At 39.4% G+C, this 18,093-nt stretch overlaps 1 protein-coding gene across 7 annotated transcripts; it reads left to right on the top strand.

The window, feature by feature from the left end:
- The first annotated feature begins 1,684 nt into the window (after window positions 1-1,684).
- On the top strand, window positions 1,685-17,125 carry ZNF879 (zinc finger protein 879). Of its 7 annotated transcripts, XM_067032211.1 has the most exons (6): window positions 1,685-1,796; window positions 2,864-2,931; window positions 5,711-5,837; window positions 6,292-6,387; window positions 10,500-10,712; window positions 16,937-17,125. In XM_067032211.1, exons 2-6 carry the CDS (start codon window positions 2,899-2,901, stop codon window positions 17,029-17,031), a joined length of 564 nt encoding a protein of 187 aa, XP_066888312.1. In that variant the 5' UTR covers window positions 1,685-1,796; window positions 2,864-2,898; the 3' UTR covers window positions 17,032-17,125. The 7 variants fall into 7 exon arrangements, with proteins under 7 accessions (XP_066888312.1, XP_058918394.2, XP_066888309.1 ...); XM_059062411.2 differs by lacking the exon at window positions 16,937-17,125 and having other exon boundaries at window positions 10,500-12,559; XM_067032205.1 differs by lacking the exon at window positions 16,937-17,125 and having other exon boundaries at window positions 1,703-1,809; window positions 10,500-12,559.
- The last annotated feature ends 968 nt before the right edge of the window (window positions 17,126-18,093 follow it).

An 18,093-nucleotide genomic window follows, 5' to 3' on the forward strand; every position in this document is an offset into this window, starting at 1 on the left:
CATTGTACGGATAGACCACATTTTGTTTATCCATTCATCCATTCATTAACACTTCAGTTGTTTCTACCTTTTGACTATTGTGAATAATGTTGCCGTGAACATTAGTGTACAAATACCTGCTTGAGTCCTTGCTTTCAGTTCTTTGGGGAATATAGCTAGAAGTGGAATTGCTGGATTATATGGTAATTCTATTTTTAATTTTTTGAGGAACCGCCTGTCAACTACAAATTGGCACTTGCCATTGGCACTTGCCATCTACCTCTACAAGGTAGATGTGCTGCTGCAGCTGCTGACTTTCAATACTCCCTGAAAGGAATTCAGGGTGGAGAACAGAAATGAGGCACTCTGTGCTCTGGGAAAAACTGGCAGAACAGGTCTTCAGATAGTCAGATATTTTCAGGAGACAATTTTATGAGTCCAATTCTTGCATCTCCTCATATCTAGAAAAGCACTAAGCACCTTCATGGTGATGATTGCTCCTTGTGACTAGCAGAAACCTTCTGCAAAAAAAATATGTGCTTGATTGCATGTACTCCTCCCTCACCAAAATCACAAATATACTGACCTCCCCCGCTACCTCTTTGGAGCAGTTTCTCAGAGCTCTCTGAAATGCTGTCTCCCAGGCTATAGTCCTCATTTCGCCCCAAATAAAACTTGACTCATAACTTGCACGTTGTGCATTTTTTTTAAGTCGACACGCCGTACTGTTTTCCACAGCAGCTGCACCATTTTACATTGTCACCAGCAATTCACAAGGATTCAATTTCCACAAGTCCTCACCAACACTTGTTGTTTTCTGTATTATTTTTTGTCTTTGTTTGTTTGTTTTGGTGTAAACAAACAAATGGGTGTAAAGTGATAGCTCATTGTGGTTTTGATTTGCATTTCCCTAATGGTAAGTAATGTGTATTGTTATCTTTTATCGATACATAACAACCTATTTTGTCCAACTTAACTATTTTTACTTTGAAATATCTTTGTCTTTGTAACATTGTGATCCCAGATTTCTTTTTCATATTATTTTTCTGGGTATATCTTAATTCATCTCTTTATCTTCTACCTTAAGGTAACCTTTGATTTTAGGTCTGTTTTTGTAAACCGTAATCGTGGATATTTAAAAAAGCATTCATTCAACACTTATTGAATACGTATTATTTGGTATGTACAGTGCCAGACAATGAGGATGCAGTTAAAGAAGGGAAGTACAGTCAATACTGGAAGACAAGCTTTACAATTTAAAGGAACCCTTTTAAAAGAAGTAATGAGTGTCATGAAAAGGGCAATACTAGGTCTATGTTTTTGTTTTTACCCAGTGTGTCAGTTAAAAAATATATCTTTTATCATAGGCTATAAAATTTAGACAATTTTTTTAAATTCAAAAATTTGTTAAATAGATTCTAAGTTTTCTCAATAACCAATAAGGAGCAGCAAACGTCTAGTCTTCCACATTTTCTATTACATATTCATTTTTCCCTCTTACTATTCATAATTATGAATAAAAAGGGTGCGCGAGAGGACACGTGGTTACAGCAAAGGCTTCAACTTCCTCTGCCTTCTAGCAAGACTCTAGCCTTCCGCCGTTGGCCCTTCTCGTACCCCGTAGAGTGCCGTAGAGTGCAGACGTCTGGGAAGTATAGTTCGAAAGGAAAAGAGCTGCCGTTCTCCTTTGCGCACGCGCATTTTTGTCCGGCGGCCTGGCGGCGGCGGTGGCGGCGACAACAAACATCCCTGCGCTAGGTGTTCCCCTTGCCTGCCGTAAGGGCCGCCGCTTCGAGTCCCCGTCCCGGCGAGCCCAGGTACAGACTGCCGGTGAGAGTGGGCCCAGTGTGTGCGCCTCCTACGGCGGGGCCAGGACAGAAGGTTAGCCGCGGCGCGAGTCCCACCTCTGGGCGTGCCAGGCGGCCTTGGCAGGTGAATGCGGCCAGTGGAGGGGGCGTTGCCCGGGGAGGTCTCCCCGCCCGACAGCGAGGCCTGTGCCTGGGGCAAGGCTCCTGGAGAAACGGCCCTCGAGAAGAGATTGCAGCAAGCTGTGCCTTGTTTCAGGGTTCGTGAACCCTGGGGCGGTTTTCGGCTTTTTCCGTTGGTTGGTCTTTTTCTCCCCTAGAGTTTAAACTTTATGTTTATCCGTTTTTGCCAACCTTGTTTTTTTGACATTGTTCTCCTAGAGTGAATCCTAAGTGATTTAACTGTTTTCTTTTTTGTTTAGAGTAATTTTGTCCGTTTGCAAAGTTACTTCCCTTTTCTCTAAATTTTAAATTCATTTCTAGCCAACGAAGCTATTTCTTCTAAGTCTTGTATTTTTGGGCGTGTGGGAGTAGGGAAGGTGGATAGGTAATGTTTCCTTTTACGTTTAAGGAGCTTTGATAACTCTTTCTTCGAAAGGAAACACAATTTCCAAAAACACAAGTAATTTTTGGTTGACTATTTCTGAAAAGGACACCAATTCTTAAAATGACTTTTGAAGAATTATTATATCATAATTACTATAGCTCAACGTACCTAAATGCAGGTGTGTGGAATATTTATGTCATTTCTCAATGATTAAACATTTCCATGAGCCCAGTGTGACTGCCCTTTACACTGTTAATGCATGTTAGATGGCCCTTAGTTTGATTCCTCTTTATTCATAAACCACTGGCTGAAAGGTAGCAGGCCCAGTGACTGGCAGTCTTGTTACTGCCCACTCCTGGTTTTGGTGGTCAAGCACAGGGCCCCTCCCACTCAGGAATGCCTGGGCTTCCAGGTTCCTTCTGGTTTCCTTCTGCAGGGTACTCAGTGTGTGGTTCTTAACCTAGTCTAACCCTGATGAGGACGGGAGTGCAGACAGGATGGAGAGAGCTCACAGTTTCTTTCTCCGTTTCAGGTGCGTTCTCCAAGAGGAGCAGGCAGGAGGGAGACATGGCCACAAGATTGCTGCCAGCCCAGCCTCTGGTATGTGAAGGCTTCTTTCTTGAACTGCCTTCTGGGTTCAGAGGTGGGAAATGTGCTTCATCCACTGTTGAGCTTTTCTAAGTAATGAAGCCCATTGAGGGACCAGAAGGCCTGGTAGTTGAGGAACTTCAGAAAGAAGGTGTTTCCCTTGCTACAGGGCCAGTCTCATTTTGAATTTTCTACGTAACAGTTAGTGCTTGTTGACTAAGAAATGAATGGGCCCACAGGCCCCATGCCAGTGCCACACCCAGAGCTTTGTGTGGGATCCAGGTCTGTTTTGTCTTGGGGAGGGCAGAGACATGGGGGAGTCAGATCTTTCCATAATGCTAGGAAATCGAAGAGGAAGGTCTCTATCCTCAAGGTATTAAGAACCAGTCTACTCCAGTAATACCTGGTAAGGGTCCAGGTGATTTTCTAAGAAGATCCTACAAAGAAGACCTCTGAGTCAGCAGGTGTGGTCAGGGATACTCCCTCCTATTGTGCGATTTTGCACATGCAAGCAGGTTTAGGCTCGTACAGATGGTGAAAGGAAAAGAAGTTGCAGTTTGGGCAGTGGTTCGCAGGGACAGATTAGGGAAGTGAGCCTTCCCTGAGGTGGGAAGCATCCGGTTCACAGTGATTTTTTTCCCTTCTTTGCCCTTTCACTTGGGGAACTATAATTAAAAACATAATCTCTTCCCAACCCAGGAAACCTTTCCACAAAGGTAGAAGAGAAAGAAAACACTTTTGTTATTGAATAAACACATTAAGCCAGAATGTAATGTGCATCACAGGCAATCCACTAAAGAGGTGCAAAGACCGAAAACTCACTCTTATATAGCTAAGTGCTATAACCCAATTTTGCAATTTGGAAATTTGTCAGGTGACAAGTTAGGCCCATCTCCTCCCAGGAACTGGGAATGTTGGCTCATTCAAAGAAATGGTTACCAGGTCCTTGAGGAAACAGTCCTGAGTTGTGAAACTGACAGATTGTTTATGTAGCTATTAAAAAGATTTACATACATTTGGTAAGAACGAAGAAAGAAATTCAGAAAGAAAATGGAGATTGGGGTGGGAGTCTTCTCACTTATTTCCAACAGCCTCGTAGTTTTAATTTGTTTTTGCCCTTATCAGTCAGAGAACATCCCTGGCCTTGTGATCTCCTTTCTGGGTTTTGGGGATAAAGAGAAGGTGTGGAAGTATTTCTGCCTCTAGAAATGTGTCCTAAGGAAATAGGCTTTGCACACTTTTTTGTGATGTGCAGCGATGCTCAATCCAGAATTTTTAGGGTTACAAAAATGGAAACGACCTAAATGCCCACCAGTAGATTAGTTAAGTAAACCATCTAATAATCTATAAGTAATCTATACAGTGAGATGCTGGGCAGCAAATAAAAAATGTTGTTGGATAAAGTTACCTGTGTAACATTTTATTTTTGTTTAAACTTAGAACCATATTATCATGTAAAAGTCTTAAAGGACATACAGCAAGAAGTTAATAAACCTTGTTTCTAGTGGTAGAAAGTTAGATTAACATCCCTTTTTCTTTTGCTTATTCCTAATTTGCTTTAAAAAAAAAAAGATTCCTAATAGTAAAAGAAAGGGGCCACTACTTTAAAAGAGGTGACTTGTGATGCAGTGAAGCAAGTTCATGTCCCTGATGCATAGTGAGGCAAAACTAACCAAAACGTCAGAGTTTGGAGTGGAAGAGGTTTATTGCAGGGCCAGCACGGAGAACGGATGGCTTGTGTTAAAAAAAACTTGAACTCCCTGTTTTTGGGGATATGTTTTTTTAGGGAAAATTTGGGGTGAGGGCTGCAGAGTGTGTGACTTTCTTCTGATTGGTTGGTGGTGAGGTAACAGGGCAGTATTCCAGGACTCTTGCACTCAGCCTTAAGTAACATTCTCTATCTGGATGGGGGCCTTAGTTCCTGCAGAAGAACTCAAAGATATATTGTTATGTATGTCCCCTGAGCAGGAACCAGGACCCTGCTTTTTGGCTGCACTGTTGTTTCTTGACAACAGAAACAGTTTCCTTTGTTTGTCTGTTCCTTTGTTTTTGCATTCTCTCACTTCCCTGATTAGCGACTGTTTGAATATGCTCTTTGGTGTTCAGGAAGGTCTAGGAAGCTGAAGCCCTTTTCCTACAAACAAGAAATGGGGAACATGGAAAGGCTCTTTGAATACAGGAGGGCCCCACAGGGTCCTGCTTGGTATCAGAGAGAGGTAGAACAAAGACTTCTGGGGTGGGGAGAGAGAGTCCCAACTGCAGCCTTCTCACCTGGCTCTTCAAAGACTGTGCAGCTCACCACGCTGGGTCCGCTCCTGGGAAAGCCATGCCTGCGGCATTCTCTGAGTCTCCCTTACTGTGACTGTCAGTCAGTGTCCTCTCGCCCAGGACACAGATGGCCCACGGTGATGACAGAATCCAAGCACACCTATTCCTCCTTGAGTGAGTGTACTGGAGGCTCTAAAACCTTCTAAAACCCAATTCTTATGTCTCTCCTGTAAAATGAGTTTGGTCTAGGTGATTGCACATGTTCATGTCTAGAGTCCAGTGTTGCCATCATTCTGATTTTATTTAATTATTTCAAGTGCTTTACCTTGTTTGGCTGCTATGTTTCATTTTTCTGGGGACACAGTGCTTCACTGACAGTAGGTAGGTGACAAATGTATATGTGATCAGTAATTGAGGGGTGGTCAGGAAGTATTCAACCTGAAATTCTCAGAACCTAGAGTGGCGGCAGTGTTGCTGCCCGGTCATCCCACAGAGGGTGAGCAAGAATGGGTTTCTGTTACAGGAGTCTGTGACATTCAGGGATGTGGCTGTGTTCTTCAGCCGAGATGAGTGGTTGCATCTGGACTCTGCGCAGAGAACCTTGTACCAGGAGGTGATGCTGGAGAACTACAGCACTCTGTTCTCGCTGGGTAAGGACCTTTCCTTGTGATGTAGAATCTGCTGGGGGAGCACCTTGGTGCCCTCTCCAAGGAGGACACTTGGAGGGCATGGCCAGGCTCAACCCACAGGTGGACTCAGAAAGTAGTGGTTGCTATTGCCCTTGGCCGCCGGGACAAGTCTCGGCTTGGTAGAATTGGTGATGGGCATCCTCTCTGTGCTTTTCCTGTCTTCTGCCCCCTGAACTCTGTCCCTCTGGGTCTCACAGGAGGTTCCAGCTTAGAGGAGTGCACAGCCAGAACCCTAACTTTCTTCCTGAGACCACCTCCTGGCCATCATCTGAGAGCCCAATTTTAAGCCCTTCTCAGAACAAATCTCTTTCCTCTCAACTGTCCCTCTGCCCCAGACTCAGGGGCTGGATCTGAGTGTCAGACTGGCCACTCATGTCTGCACCATGGATTCATTCTCTTTCTTGCTCATGAACAGGGATTCTGTTTTCCAAACCAAAAGTTATCCTCCAGTTAGAGCAAGGGGAAGACCCCTGGATGGTGGAAAATGGAGTTTCTCAAAGCACATTTCTAGGTGAGTGACAGTAATTGGGAAATGGGTATAGCATTTTCTGACTGCTTGGGCTTTGCTGATCAGTGAGGAGGCTGCACTCAGGAGATATTGATGAAGGCCCTCCTTGATGTGCCAGGCCAGGTGAGAAATGCTGTGAAGGGCATATCCTCACTTGACCTTTTTGAGTACCTGGTACAGCAGGTTCAGAGGGAGAGTTGAATTCTTCCAATATGGGTTGCATTTTTGTCATATGTCCTTTGTAATTTGAATGCAGAATATGTAATGCAATATGTAATGTGTAAAGGTTTGTGTTTCATATCTCCCCCCTTTTTTCTTGCTTTTACTGGATTGATTATTTTCTTAAATTATTTTCTTTTTATGGTCTGAACAAACCTTTTATCACTACAATGCATTTCTCATTGTCCCATCTTGGGTTTTTGCTTTGACTTATCTGCAACTTTTTACACGTTTCAGCTAAAAAAAATACAAAAGAAGAAAAAACAAAACAAAAAAATGCATGTATATTTTGTACTATGCAAAAGAGAGAAAGCAAGGTTAGCAAAGTGGTAACAATTACTGAATTCAGGCAGAAGGTTTGCAGATGTTCAACATGCCTTTTTCCTAATTCTTTTGTGTGAAAAAATTTAAACTAATATGTTCCAGACCCTGGCTTCTAGGACATATCTCTCAATCTCTAAAATCCCTGTGGGTTGCTGAATCATAAGCTCTTGCTTTCTGTTCTACTTTGAATTTTGTCCTTGTTTCTGACACCAGAGGATGGCTCACTTTTTGAGTTTTGCTGCTTGTCCAGAATTTATTTCACTTGATAGCAAGAGATAGCCTTTCTGTGTCAGTTCAGTCTGTGTTTCTATTCATGAACTCTGTCTTCAGATTTTTTTCCTTTGGTTTGACTAGAGTATTTACTGCATAATGTTTTCAGAAAGATTCGCATGTGCTATATTTGTGCATGTCTATTATCAATTCTTTTACCTCTCCTGTGGGAATTATGTTTGGGATCTAGAATTCTGGCATCAGTTTTTATTCCCAAGAATTGTTCAGACTTTGCTCCACTGTGTTGGTGCACTGAGTATTGTTGATTAAAAGTCCTCTGGAGTTTTTTCCCCTCTATTTCTTGTGTAGAAAACCTTTTCCCCCTTTTTTGTCTTCTATCTAGAATATTATAAGATATCCTCTTTGTCTTTGGAATTCAGAAGTTTCATTAAGTTATATCAAGGAGGTTTGACTTTTTTGTTTTTGTTTTTAATCTTATTTGGCATTCACGGGGCCCTTTGCTTTGAAGACCCAAGTCTTTTTTCAGTTCAGGGATCTTTTTTCTACCACATACTAAAATATATTCTGCCATATTCCATGGAAAATTGGAGAAGCCTGACTGTAAGAATAACAATATAATAAAATAGAAATTCAATCAGAACTGTAGAAAATAAATGTGTCTGTTGTAAGAACCAGGATGGTAGTGAAGGATGAGTTTCAAATTTGGCTGTGAGCTTGCTAGTTGGCAAAGAAATCGTTACTTTCAAATTGACTGTGTTCTTCTTTTGCAAGCATTAAAAAAAATTAATTATTTTAAATTTGTTAAAGGTGTGCATGGTATTGTAAAAAAATAAAAGACAGAGGAGCAAAAAAAAGGAGATTCACTTGACATTTTACCAACTGTGCTGAGCCATTGTTAATATTTTACTATTTATCTTTTCAGACTGTGGATATTTGTTTGAGTGTGTTTGTACATGAGAGAGAAAGACACGCATGCAGAGAAACAGATTGATTATACATATTGTTCTTGAGTTTGTTTTTAATTATGAATGTCATTCAATTATTTAGCCATCATTGAATAGAGGTCTACTTCATTGAAAGAACTCTAGTGTATTGTTAAGCCATATTTTATTAAACAATCTTCCTTTTGGAAATTTAGTTTCCCATTTTTCCCTATTAATATTGCTGTCATGACTATGGAATACAAAAGTAAATATAAGGGGAAGAAGGTCTGAATAATTATAGCATAAAGGCATGAGCATTATGATTAAAAAGATTTCTTGAAAAACTATTCAACTTCATTATAAATCAATGAAATGCAAACTAAAGCAATGAGATACCATTTTTCTTTTTAATAGGGAATATTACCAAAGGTTAAGAACTACACATCCAGTGTTTTGCTACTGTTCTGAGCAAGAAGCAATATCTTTAGTGGGATTTTGATTGGAAGTCTTTCTGGCTTTATTAAAATCAATCCCAGGCTTAGAAATTTATCTTAAGAAAATAATTCCATAATTGTGCAACGTTGCAAAGATAGTGTAAAAGAATGTTTCTTATAACATGAGGCATTACTAGGAGTAACTAAAGCTAAATGACACCAAAGGAGATTTATTAAATATGGTATATTCATGTACTGGAATATTATGCAGCCATCAAAATGATGATGTCAGCCTACATTTATGGACATGGAGAGAGTTCATGATTTTTTTTTAAGTGAAGTGGGGGAGGGGGAAGTTTTAACCACTTTAATTTTTTAAGTAAAAATGTTTTCTTTATATACAGAAAAATTTTGGTGAGCTGAATTCCACATATAGCAGTGATTATATTTGCATGATGTGTTTATGGGTGAACTGTATTTTCATTTTTATAGTTTTCTGTAGTTCTTAATTTTTCTTACAATGATTATATATTTCCTTTTTAGTTAAGAAAATGAAAGCTCTTTCATAAGGTACATTCATTCCTTTTGAATCAGTGATCCCATTTCTTGCACTGTATCCTAAGTGATCAAAAAGGTAGACAGAAAATCATTTTCAAAAATCTAGTCTTCTCCCAGTATTTCCTGTATGGCACCCATCTCCATTGGGTTCCCCAAGCCAAAAGCTAGGTGTCATCATTCTTGAATCTTCTCACTTATTCCGTACCCCCTATTCACAGGTGAACATACTTGTCATCTCTGCCTTTAAAATATCTCAGTGTGCCTGATTCTGCCATCATGCCAGTGCAGACTGCCATCACCTTCCTCCGGGAAGACTGTGGCAGCCTCCTAATTGGCTGCTCTATACCTGTCGTTGTTCTGTTTTCCTCTGCCCCTAATTACATCCCATTTGTCACACAACCATCCCCCAGTGATCCTTAGAAGAAATTCCAAACACATTCCTATATCTTACAAGATGCCACATGATGTGGCCCCTGCCCACCTCATTTCCTCCCATTGAAGCACTTTCCCCCAGTTCCCTCTTGCCTAGGCCACACTGGTTCTTTATCTGTAAACACACAAAACTTACTCCTGCCTTAGTGCCTTTATAATGGCTCTTTTTTCTAGGTGGAATCATCTTTATACCCACGTTTTTTTCATGGCCAGCTCTTGTGTGCTATTTAGATCTCATGTTTAATTTTATTTCCTCATCACACAGTTTAAAATATCAGGTTGTTCACTCATACTACACATTGCCTTGTTTTTGTTTATTTTCTTACAGTTCTCATTACTCCCAATACTTTATTTGGTTACTTGGTTATTGTCAGCGTTGGCTACTAGAATGTAAACCTTGTGAAAATTTGACTCTTATCTGGCATGTTCCCCATAACCCTGAGTCTTGACCTTTGCATGGTAATACATAGTGGATACTCAGTAGATATTGTCTGAGTGAGTCAGTGAAGTTCATTACAACATTATGCATAGCATTCAAATGAGTCCCAGAACTTCAATAGCTGAGGTCTGGTGTTTCAAAGAGCCTTTTAAGGGCAGCGCTTCTTCCACTTTTTGTTTATAGCCCCTCTGCAGTTTTCTCTTGGATTTGGCTTGAGTACACTGGTAGCTGACCTGGAAGATGAAGCTGAATAACAATACAACCTGCAGTACACAGAAATGCTGTATACCCTGCTGACCTCTGCTGTGTTACTAGATCAGGCCTGGCTCTACTGGAAGAGCTGCCCTCTCAGTTCCTCAGCCTGCCCACACATAGGTTTCTTCAGACCCTTTCCTACCCAGGCACATCTTCCATCCTGCTTTTTTCTCTTGCTCTTCTTCTTTCATCCTTTTCTAAGGACTCCCAGGATACATTTGTTAGCCATGCTTGTATATGTTGATGTCATTTTTCTTTATTCTCAGTGCAAGAGAGACTTACATGTTTCATTTATTTTAGGATGGGAGAGCTTGTTTGAAACCACAGTTTCTGAAGAAGAAAATCAGGAAGTAATGAATCAACTCATAGGTGATGGTCCTTTTGACTTCAAGTTGGAAGAAATCTACATAAATGAGGAAAAACTAGAGAATCAGCAAGGCAAAAAGAACAGACCTTTGAGGGAAGTCTTAGTTACCATCAAGAAAACTTGTATGAAGGAGAAGAGCTTTACAGGTATTGACCTTGGGAAAAATCTTGATCTAAATTTATCACTTATTAGAAAACCCAGAATTGTTTCCAGAGGAAGGAAACCCTGTTCACAGCAGTATTCAATTCTATTTAAACAGCTGGGAATCAACACAGTGCGTAAGTGTTACAAGTGTAGTGTCTGCGGAAAAATCTTCCTCCACAGTTCTTCTCTGAGTAAACATCAGAGAATCCATACTGGAGAGAAGCTCTATAAATGTAAGGAATGTAGGAAAGCTTTTAGCCAAAGCTCATCTCTAACTCAGCACCTGAGAGTTCATACTGGAGAGAAGCCTTATATATGTAGTGAATGTGGAAAAGCCTTCAGTTTCACTACATCTCTCATTGGACATCAAAGAATGCATACTGGAGAGAGACCCTATAAATGTAATGAATGTGGAAAAACATTTAAAGGTAGTTCATCCCTTAATAATCACCAGCGAATTCATACTGGAGAAAAGCCCTATAAGTGTAATGAATGTGGGAGAGCCTTTAGCCAGTGCTCATCTCTTATTCAGCATCATAGAATTCATACTGGAGAGAAACCGTATGAATGTAGTCAGTGTGGGAAAGCCTTTACTTCAATATCGCGGCTAAGTAGACACCATAGAATTCATACTGGAGAGAAACCCTTTAATTGTAATGAGTGTGGAAAAGTATTTAGTTACCACTCAGCTCTTATTATACATCAGAGAATTCACACTGGTGAGAAACCTTATGCCTGTAAAGAATGTGGGAAAGCTTTCAGCCAAAGTTCAGCTCTTATACAACATCAAAGAATTCATACTGGAGAAAAACCTTACAAGTGTAATGAATGTGGGAAAGCTTTCTCCTGGATTTCACGGCTTAATATACACAACAGAATCCATACTGGAGAGAAACCATATAACTGTAAGGAATGTGGAAAAGCCTTCAGTTCCCACTCAGCAGTTAATACTCATCGAAAAATTCATACTGGAGAGAAACCTTATAAATGTAATGACTGTGAAAAAGCCTTCAACCAAAGCTCAGCTCTCATTCAGCATCAGAGAATTCATACTGGAGAGAAACCATATAACTGTAAAGTATGTGGTAAAGCCTTTAGACAGAGTTCATCCCTTATGACACATATGAGAATTCATACAGGAGAAAAGCCTTATAAATGTAAAGAATGTGGGAAAGCTTTCAGTCAGAGCTCATCCCTTACAAATCATCAGAGGACTCATACTGGAGAAAAACTATAAGTTAAATGCATGGGAAAAAACCTTCCAACTGAAGTTAATTCCACATGAAATATCAAAGAATTCATCTTGGGGAGAAAATCATGAAGATTAGTTAATTGTGCATTAAACTTCAGAATTTAGACCTCATCAAACATCAGAGACTTTATGATGCAAGATAACCTTAGGAATATTAGGAAAGCTTCTATAAGATGTTTTTTCATATATTCTTAAGTTATTACTGACTATAAAATAGAAAATTTGTCAGATCAAAAGGTTAGTATTTTATTTTCTTTCTAGTGATGTATGATAACAGCCACCAGCTTTCACAGGCATCACTGGGAAGCATGTTGATTTATGGAAAAGTGCAGCCATAAAATCCAGACTTCAGATTAATCTAGGATTCTATTTTTTTGAAACTGCAATTTGAGTGTTATGCAAGCCAGTTGTACTAAGAAGAATGTATTGGAGAGGAAGTGTAAGCAGGTGACCTGGAGCTACCTCACTGTCACAAAAATTTATTTTGTAAGAGTTTAAAAGCAACTTCTGTACTTGGTGGTTGTTAAAACTTTTGAGTTATTTCTCCCCTGCTTCCTAAGCCATTCACCTGAAAATAAAATCACGCTGTAAACTGCAGGTGTAAGTCCTGTGAGTTTTCTCCCCAACTATTCCAAACTCTGAATCAGATCTAAAGTCACATCATTTCAAATCACAGAAGGCATGGTATTTCACTTGTTTTTCTCAAAAGGTGATTACCTTTGCTGTGTTAAGCTGAGAATTAGAGGTTGTTTAGATAACTACTGCTTTTGCAAGTTAATTTACTGATAAATGTTTTTAAAAATCATCTTGCAATGTAGCCATAGGGAGTATGACTCTTGGCCCCCAGGTTGTGCCTGCTTCCTTGAGTTCTCTGGTTACCAGCCACCAGTAAGGCCCAGGAACAACATGGAACTTGGGTTGTCCTCCTAGGAGGTCAAGTGAACAAGATAACTTTCACTCTTACATTCTACCTTCACCTCCATCAGATGATGCTCTCTCCCTCGCACACTCTGAGGGCCACTAGACAAAAATTCAGGCTCTAAGTTCAGATGGTTTCTCCTCCAAGAAATGGGCTATGCCCTTTAACAAGTTATCCCAGTAAAGCATTTCTAAAATGTTAACAATAATCTGAGCAAGCTAAAAACAAGTCATACTAAAATTGTTGAGCTTCACAGAAGTTCAGAGGTTAACATCCAGTTTTGCCAGTTTTATCAGGAGTAGACAAGCAGTTAAGGACAGGAATACTCATTTCATTTAAAAAACTGTTAGTTTCTATTTGCCAAGGTGCTAAAACAAAACAAGACAAAAACTCCAAAATGTTATTATTTGGGGTGGAGATTAAGCAAAGCAAAAATCAGTGAATTCAGCTTTGCCTCCTGGGACTAATCAGTCTCATTGTTTCAGACTTGTGAGGAACAAACTCTTCTGGGTCATTTAGTACTCTACCTGCAACGTCTCTTTCCCAACAACCATTCTTTAAAATTCTCTAATTACCTAAGGAAAATTCCTAGGAAACACATAACTTCCCAATCTTAGTTTGGAGTGCTATACCAAAATACCACAGACTGGGTAGCTTATAAACAACAGAAATTTATTTCTCACAATTATGGCTGGGAAGTCCAAGATCAAGGCACCAGCATAGCTGTATTGTGGTTAACCCTCTTCCTGGTTCATTTCTGGTGACTTCTCACTGTGTCCTCACATGGTGAGGGAGCTGTCAGGGGCCTCTTTTATAAGGTCATTGATCTATTCATGAGGGAGGTACCCTCATGATCATCATCACCCAATGCCCCACTTCCTAATACCATCATCTTTGGGGTTGAATTTCAACATGAATTTTGAGGGGACACAAACTTTCAGATAATAGCATTCCCTAAGTATCAATAGTCCTAAAATCATCAAAAAATTAAATCTAAAAGTCACACAAAATATTAAGCCTAGTTATTTTTAAGGCAAGGTCTATCAAACTTGAATGTAACAGATTAAGTCTTTTGCAGGATCTTTCAGAGGAGATAATCTATAAGCATGATGATTCTAATATAACCCAGTACCAAAATCAGACAAGGAAAATACAAGACAGAAAAATTGCAGGCTGGTATCATCTATCAACAGAAATGTAAAAATCCTAAACAAAGCATTAGCAAATGTAAACCAAAGTACCGAAACATAGATAACACATGATAAATACAGCTTTTTCATGGGAATGCATGGGTTATTTTAACATTAGGAAACTTACAGATGCTGTGCACTACCTTAATATTAACAGAAGTCCATATGTTCATCTCAATACATGTAGGAAAAAACCCAAAATACGCAGTACCTACTCATGATAAAAACTTTTAGCCAAGCAGCAGTAGAAAGGAACTTTCTAACCAGATAAAAAAGTATTTAACAAAAAACCTGCTAAAAAAATGATAAAAAGAAGTATTCATGACATGATGAGTATGGAGAAAGAATGAACTACCCAATAATGGTTCTAAGAAGCAGAAATGGTTCATGCACATACAAAAAAAAAAGGATGCCTACCCTCACCATATCAAGAGTTATATGATTTTGGAAGAATATGTAAGGAATAACTTTATGACCTCAAGATAGGGAAGGATTTTTTAAACAGGATACAAATAAGCTATATAAAATATTTATATTATTTGCCCACATTGAAATAAGGAACTTATGCTTATCAAAATATACCAAAAAGGATATGAAAAATCAAGACACAAAACAGAAGGAAATCTTTCCACAGCATGCCCAATATGTTTTCTGGAAATTTTGACTAATTTGTATGGATCAATTAAAAAGAAAAACTTAATAGAAAAAAGTGATCTGAATACATGGCTACTTATTTCACAGAAGAGGAAATACAAATTTCCAAAAACATGAAAAGATGCTTAACTTAATTAGTTTAAAAATGTAAATTAGGACCACAGGCATGATTTTAAAGTACACATGAGCAAATATAAGATGTATGACAATACTGAGTTTTGGAGTGTATGTAGAATAACTGGCATTCATACTCTACTACTGGGAGTGTAAATTGATACAGGTCATGACATCTTGCAAAGTTGAACACCTGCTTGTTGTAATACACAGGCACCTATACATGCTAGATAAATGTTTGCAGATGAGCACCAAGAATTATGTGTAAAGACATTTATACTGATCATAATAGAAAATATTTGGAAGTAGTCTGAATGTCCGTTAGTAGGAGAATGGATACACTTTAGAATATTAACACAGTAAACAGCAATGAAAATTGATGAACCAAAGCTATATACAAAACTTTGATGAATTGTAAAACATGTTGAATTCTAAAGTCATAGGAAACTACATGTGGTATATCATTTTTTGCAAAATTAAGTTTATTAAGTGATATGTATATGTGGTGAAGATCATAAAAACAGCAAGTGATTGGATGAGATGGTATTTTAGTTATTGTTAACCCCCGAAATGCAGAAGACTGCAAATAAGAAAAAAGTTTGTTTGAGGTCCTAAGAATTGCAACTTGAGAGGCACAGATTCTAGCAGCCACTCAGATATGTTCTGAGGGAAATAAAAAATGGCTAGGGTTTATAAAAGCAACAGACAAAAACATCCCAGTAGCATTATATACACGTTATTTTTAGAGAACTACGATTGGTGGCATCCAGTCGCTTGGGGACAGCAGATTGGTTGCTAAGCTGTGGTCTCGAGGGAGAAAAGAAAACAAGTTCCATTAAAAAAAAACGTTCCAGATGGTCTCAGGTTGGCTGTGTCAAAAGTTTATATTGCATCGGGGGTGGATGTGTGTAAGTTCTACTTCCTTAGTGGCCTCCTGGCTCCATTTTAGATACCTTTGACATAAGTAACTCCATTTTGTTGTTCATGGTCCACATTATTCACTACTGTGTAACAACTCTCCCCCAAATTTACTGGCTTAAAAAACAAGTTAGGGCTTCCCTGGTGGCGCAGTGGTTGAGAATCCGCCTGCTGATGCAGGGGACATGGGTTCGTGCCCCAGTCCGGGAAGATCCCACATGCCGCAGAGCGGCTGGGCCCGTGAGCCATGGCCACTGAGCCTGTGCATCCGGAGCCTGTGCTCCGCAACGGGAGAGGCCACAACAGTGAGAGGCCCGCGTACCACAAACAAACAAGTTTTTAACATCTGTCTTGGTTCCACGTTTGGGCTCAGCTGGGCAATTCTTACTTAGAGTGTCTAATATGTTTGCGTTCAAGTGGCAGCTGGGGCTAAAGGCATGACTGGGCTTGATACCCAAGATGGCGGGCCATTGTTGATGACTGCCAGGTGGGAGCATGGTTGGGCTTCTGTGTGGCTTGGGCTTCTCACAGAAAGGTGGCTGGTTTCTGAGAGGGAGTGTCCCTAGAGCAAGCATTCTGAGAGACCTAGGTAGAAGTGGCAAATCTTATAACTCAGTTTTGAAAGTCACAACATTAATTCTGCTGAATATTATTGATCAAAAATGATTCACAGCTTTGGCCCAGATTCAAGGGGAGAAGATTATAGAAGGGCATTAATACCAGGGGGCATGGTTCATTGGGTGACCACATTTGGTGACTAGCTACCACATAAACACAAAATTCTGTATGGTAATTACCTCAGGGTGTGAGGCAAGGAAATGACTTGGGAAAGAGCATAGAGTTCCTCAGCTTGCTTGATGCCTGAAAGAGGAGCCCTTGTCAAGAAGAAGCTGCCCAGGCCAGCTAGAATGATGGCCAGTGTGTATGTCAGTAAAACTAATTAAGTATAAATTTTTGGTCCAACACTGTACTGGGTGATTTGAGAGAGAATAAAGCAGACATCTTCATGCCTGATCACCCTGGATAAAGTGAACATGTAGTTTAAGATAAAGTTTAAGGAACAAATAGTTTAAGGATAAAGTTTAAGATGTAATGACCTCAGATGTTGTACCAAGGGCTATCCCAAAGTGATTAACATTCTTCAGGCCACTGTTAAATTTAAATGTGTCTCATTAACAGAACCATCAACATCTCCCTCCTGTCTGCACCTTCCCTTTCTCATTCGTCTCCCTAGATCACCAGAGGAAGAGAATATTGGCTCCTATCACAAGTAAGGAAACGTAGTAAACCAAAACGTGCATCATAAGAGAACAAGGCAAAGAAGTAATAATCATCATTAAGCTGTCGATAGGTTTTTCTTTGCCTAATTTCTCTTATTCTCAGAGACTTGTTCAGAATCTAGGCAAAAGAGAAAAATGTCCATTTTCATAGCTTCTTAATAGGCCATTTTCAAAGCAGCCTGAAAAAGCAAACTATGCTTTAATTTTTGTGATAATTGACATGCCTGATATATTTACAGTGTTCAAAGTGATTAAATTATTTAAAATATTCATCTTTTCAAGCGCTTTGGGTTGCATTATCAAACAGATGTTTTCTCATGAAGAGATCTGTGAAATGAATAGATCATTTTATTTCTCAGCTGTCGCTCCGTTGAATTTATCAAATATTTCCTCATGATTAGATTTTGCTTTTTGGTAAGAAAGTCACCAAAGTAATACGGTATTCATCTCAGTACATTATATTATCACATTAGGAGGCTTGTGATGTTGAGTTAACCTATTCGTGGGAAATTTAACTTTGCTCTGTTGGTTAAGGTGGTATCTGCCTAATGTCCCACTGTAAAGTTACTGTTTTTCTCATCGTAATCTTGAGAGGAAATCCTAGAGTGTATGCATATATATTTTTATTGGTCAAACTCCCCTCCACTAGTTTTAGCATCTATTGATGGCACTTGCTGTAATCAATTGTTATTATAATGGTTTCCAAATGGAAATTATCTAATTCCATCATTCCTTCTATACTTTTTAATTGGCTTTCTACTTTAGGGAAGAGTTTTATCTTCTATTTGTTTCTATGACTCTGGAAGCACAGTTTCTTATTTTATTCAATGCACTGTAATCTGCTAATATCATTATTTATTTTGATGCTGAAATTGTCCCAGACTTGGCCTCTGAGATTCCCTGCAAGCTGGTATCTGTGTCCTTTCTGTCACAACAAGCTTAGAATTGTGTCCAAGATTTGTAATTCAAGTACACCTACTTCTTTCTGTGTAGCAAAGTATGATTTATTAACTAGATGACTTGAGGGTTGGGGAGAAGAATTGTGAGGTCAAAAAT

Source organism: Kogia breviceps, chromosome 4 (assembly GCF_026419965.1).
Source record: "Kogia breviceps isolate mKogBre1 chromosome 4, mKogBre1 haplotype 1, whole genome shotgun sequence".
Lineage (NCBI taxonomy): Eukaryota > Metazoa > Chordata > Mammalia > Artiodactyla > Physeteridae > Kogia > Kogia breviceps.

Excerpts from the sequence above, each read along its gene's own strand:
- ZNF879 (XM_059062411.2), top strand. The coding sequence starts at position 2,899 with ATGGCCACAAGATTGCTGCCAGCCCAGCCTCTG. Across the intron at positions 5,838-6,291 it reads CAGCACTCTGTTCTCGCTGG|GGATTCTGTTTTCCAAACCA; the intron begins GTAAGGACCTTT and ends GCTCATGAACAG. Across the intron at positions 6,388-10,499 it reads TTCTCAAAGCACATTTCTAG|GATGGGAGAGCTTGTTTGAA; the intron begins GTGAGTGACAGT and ends CATTTATTTTAG.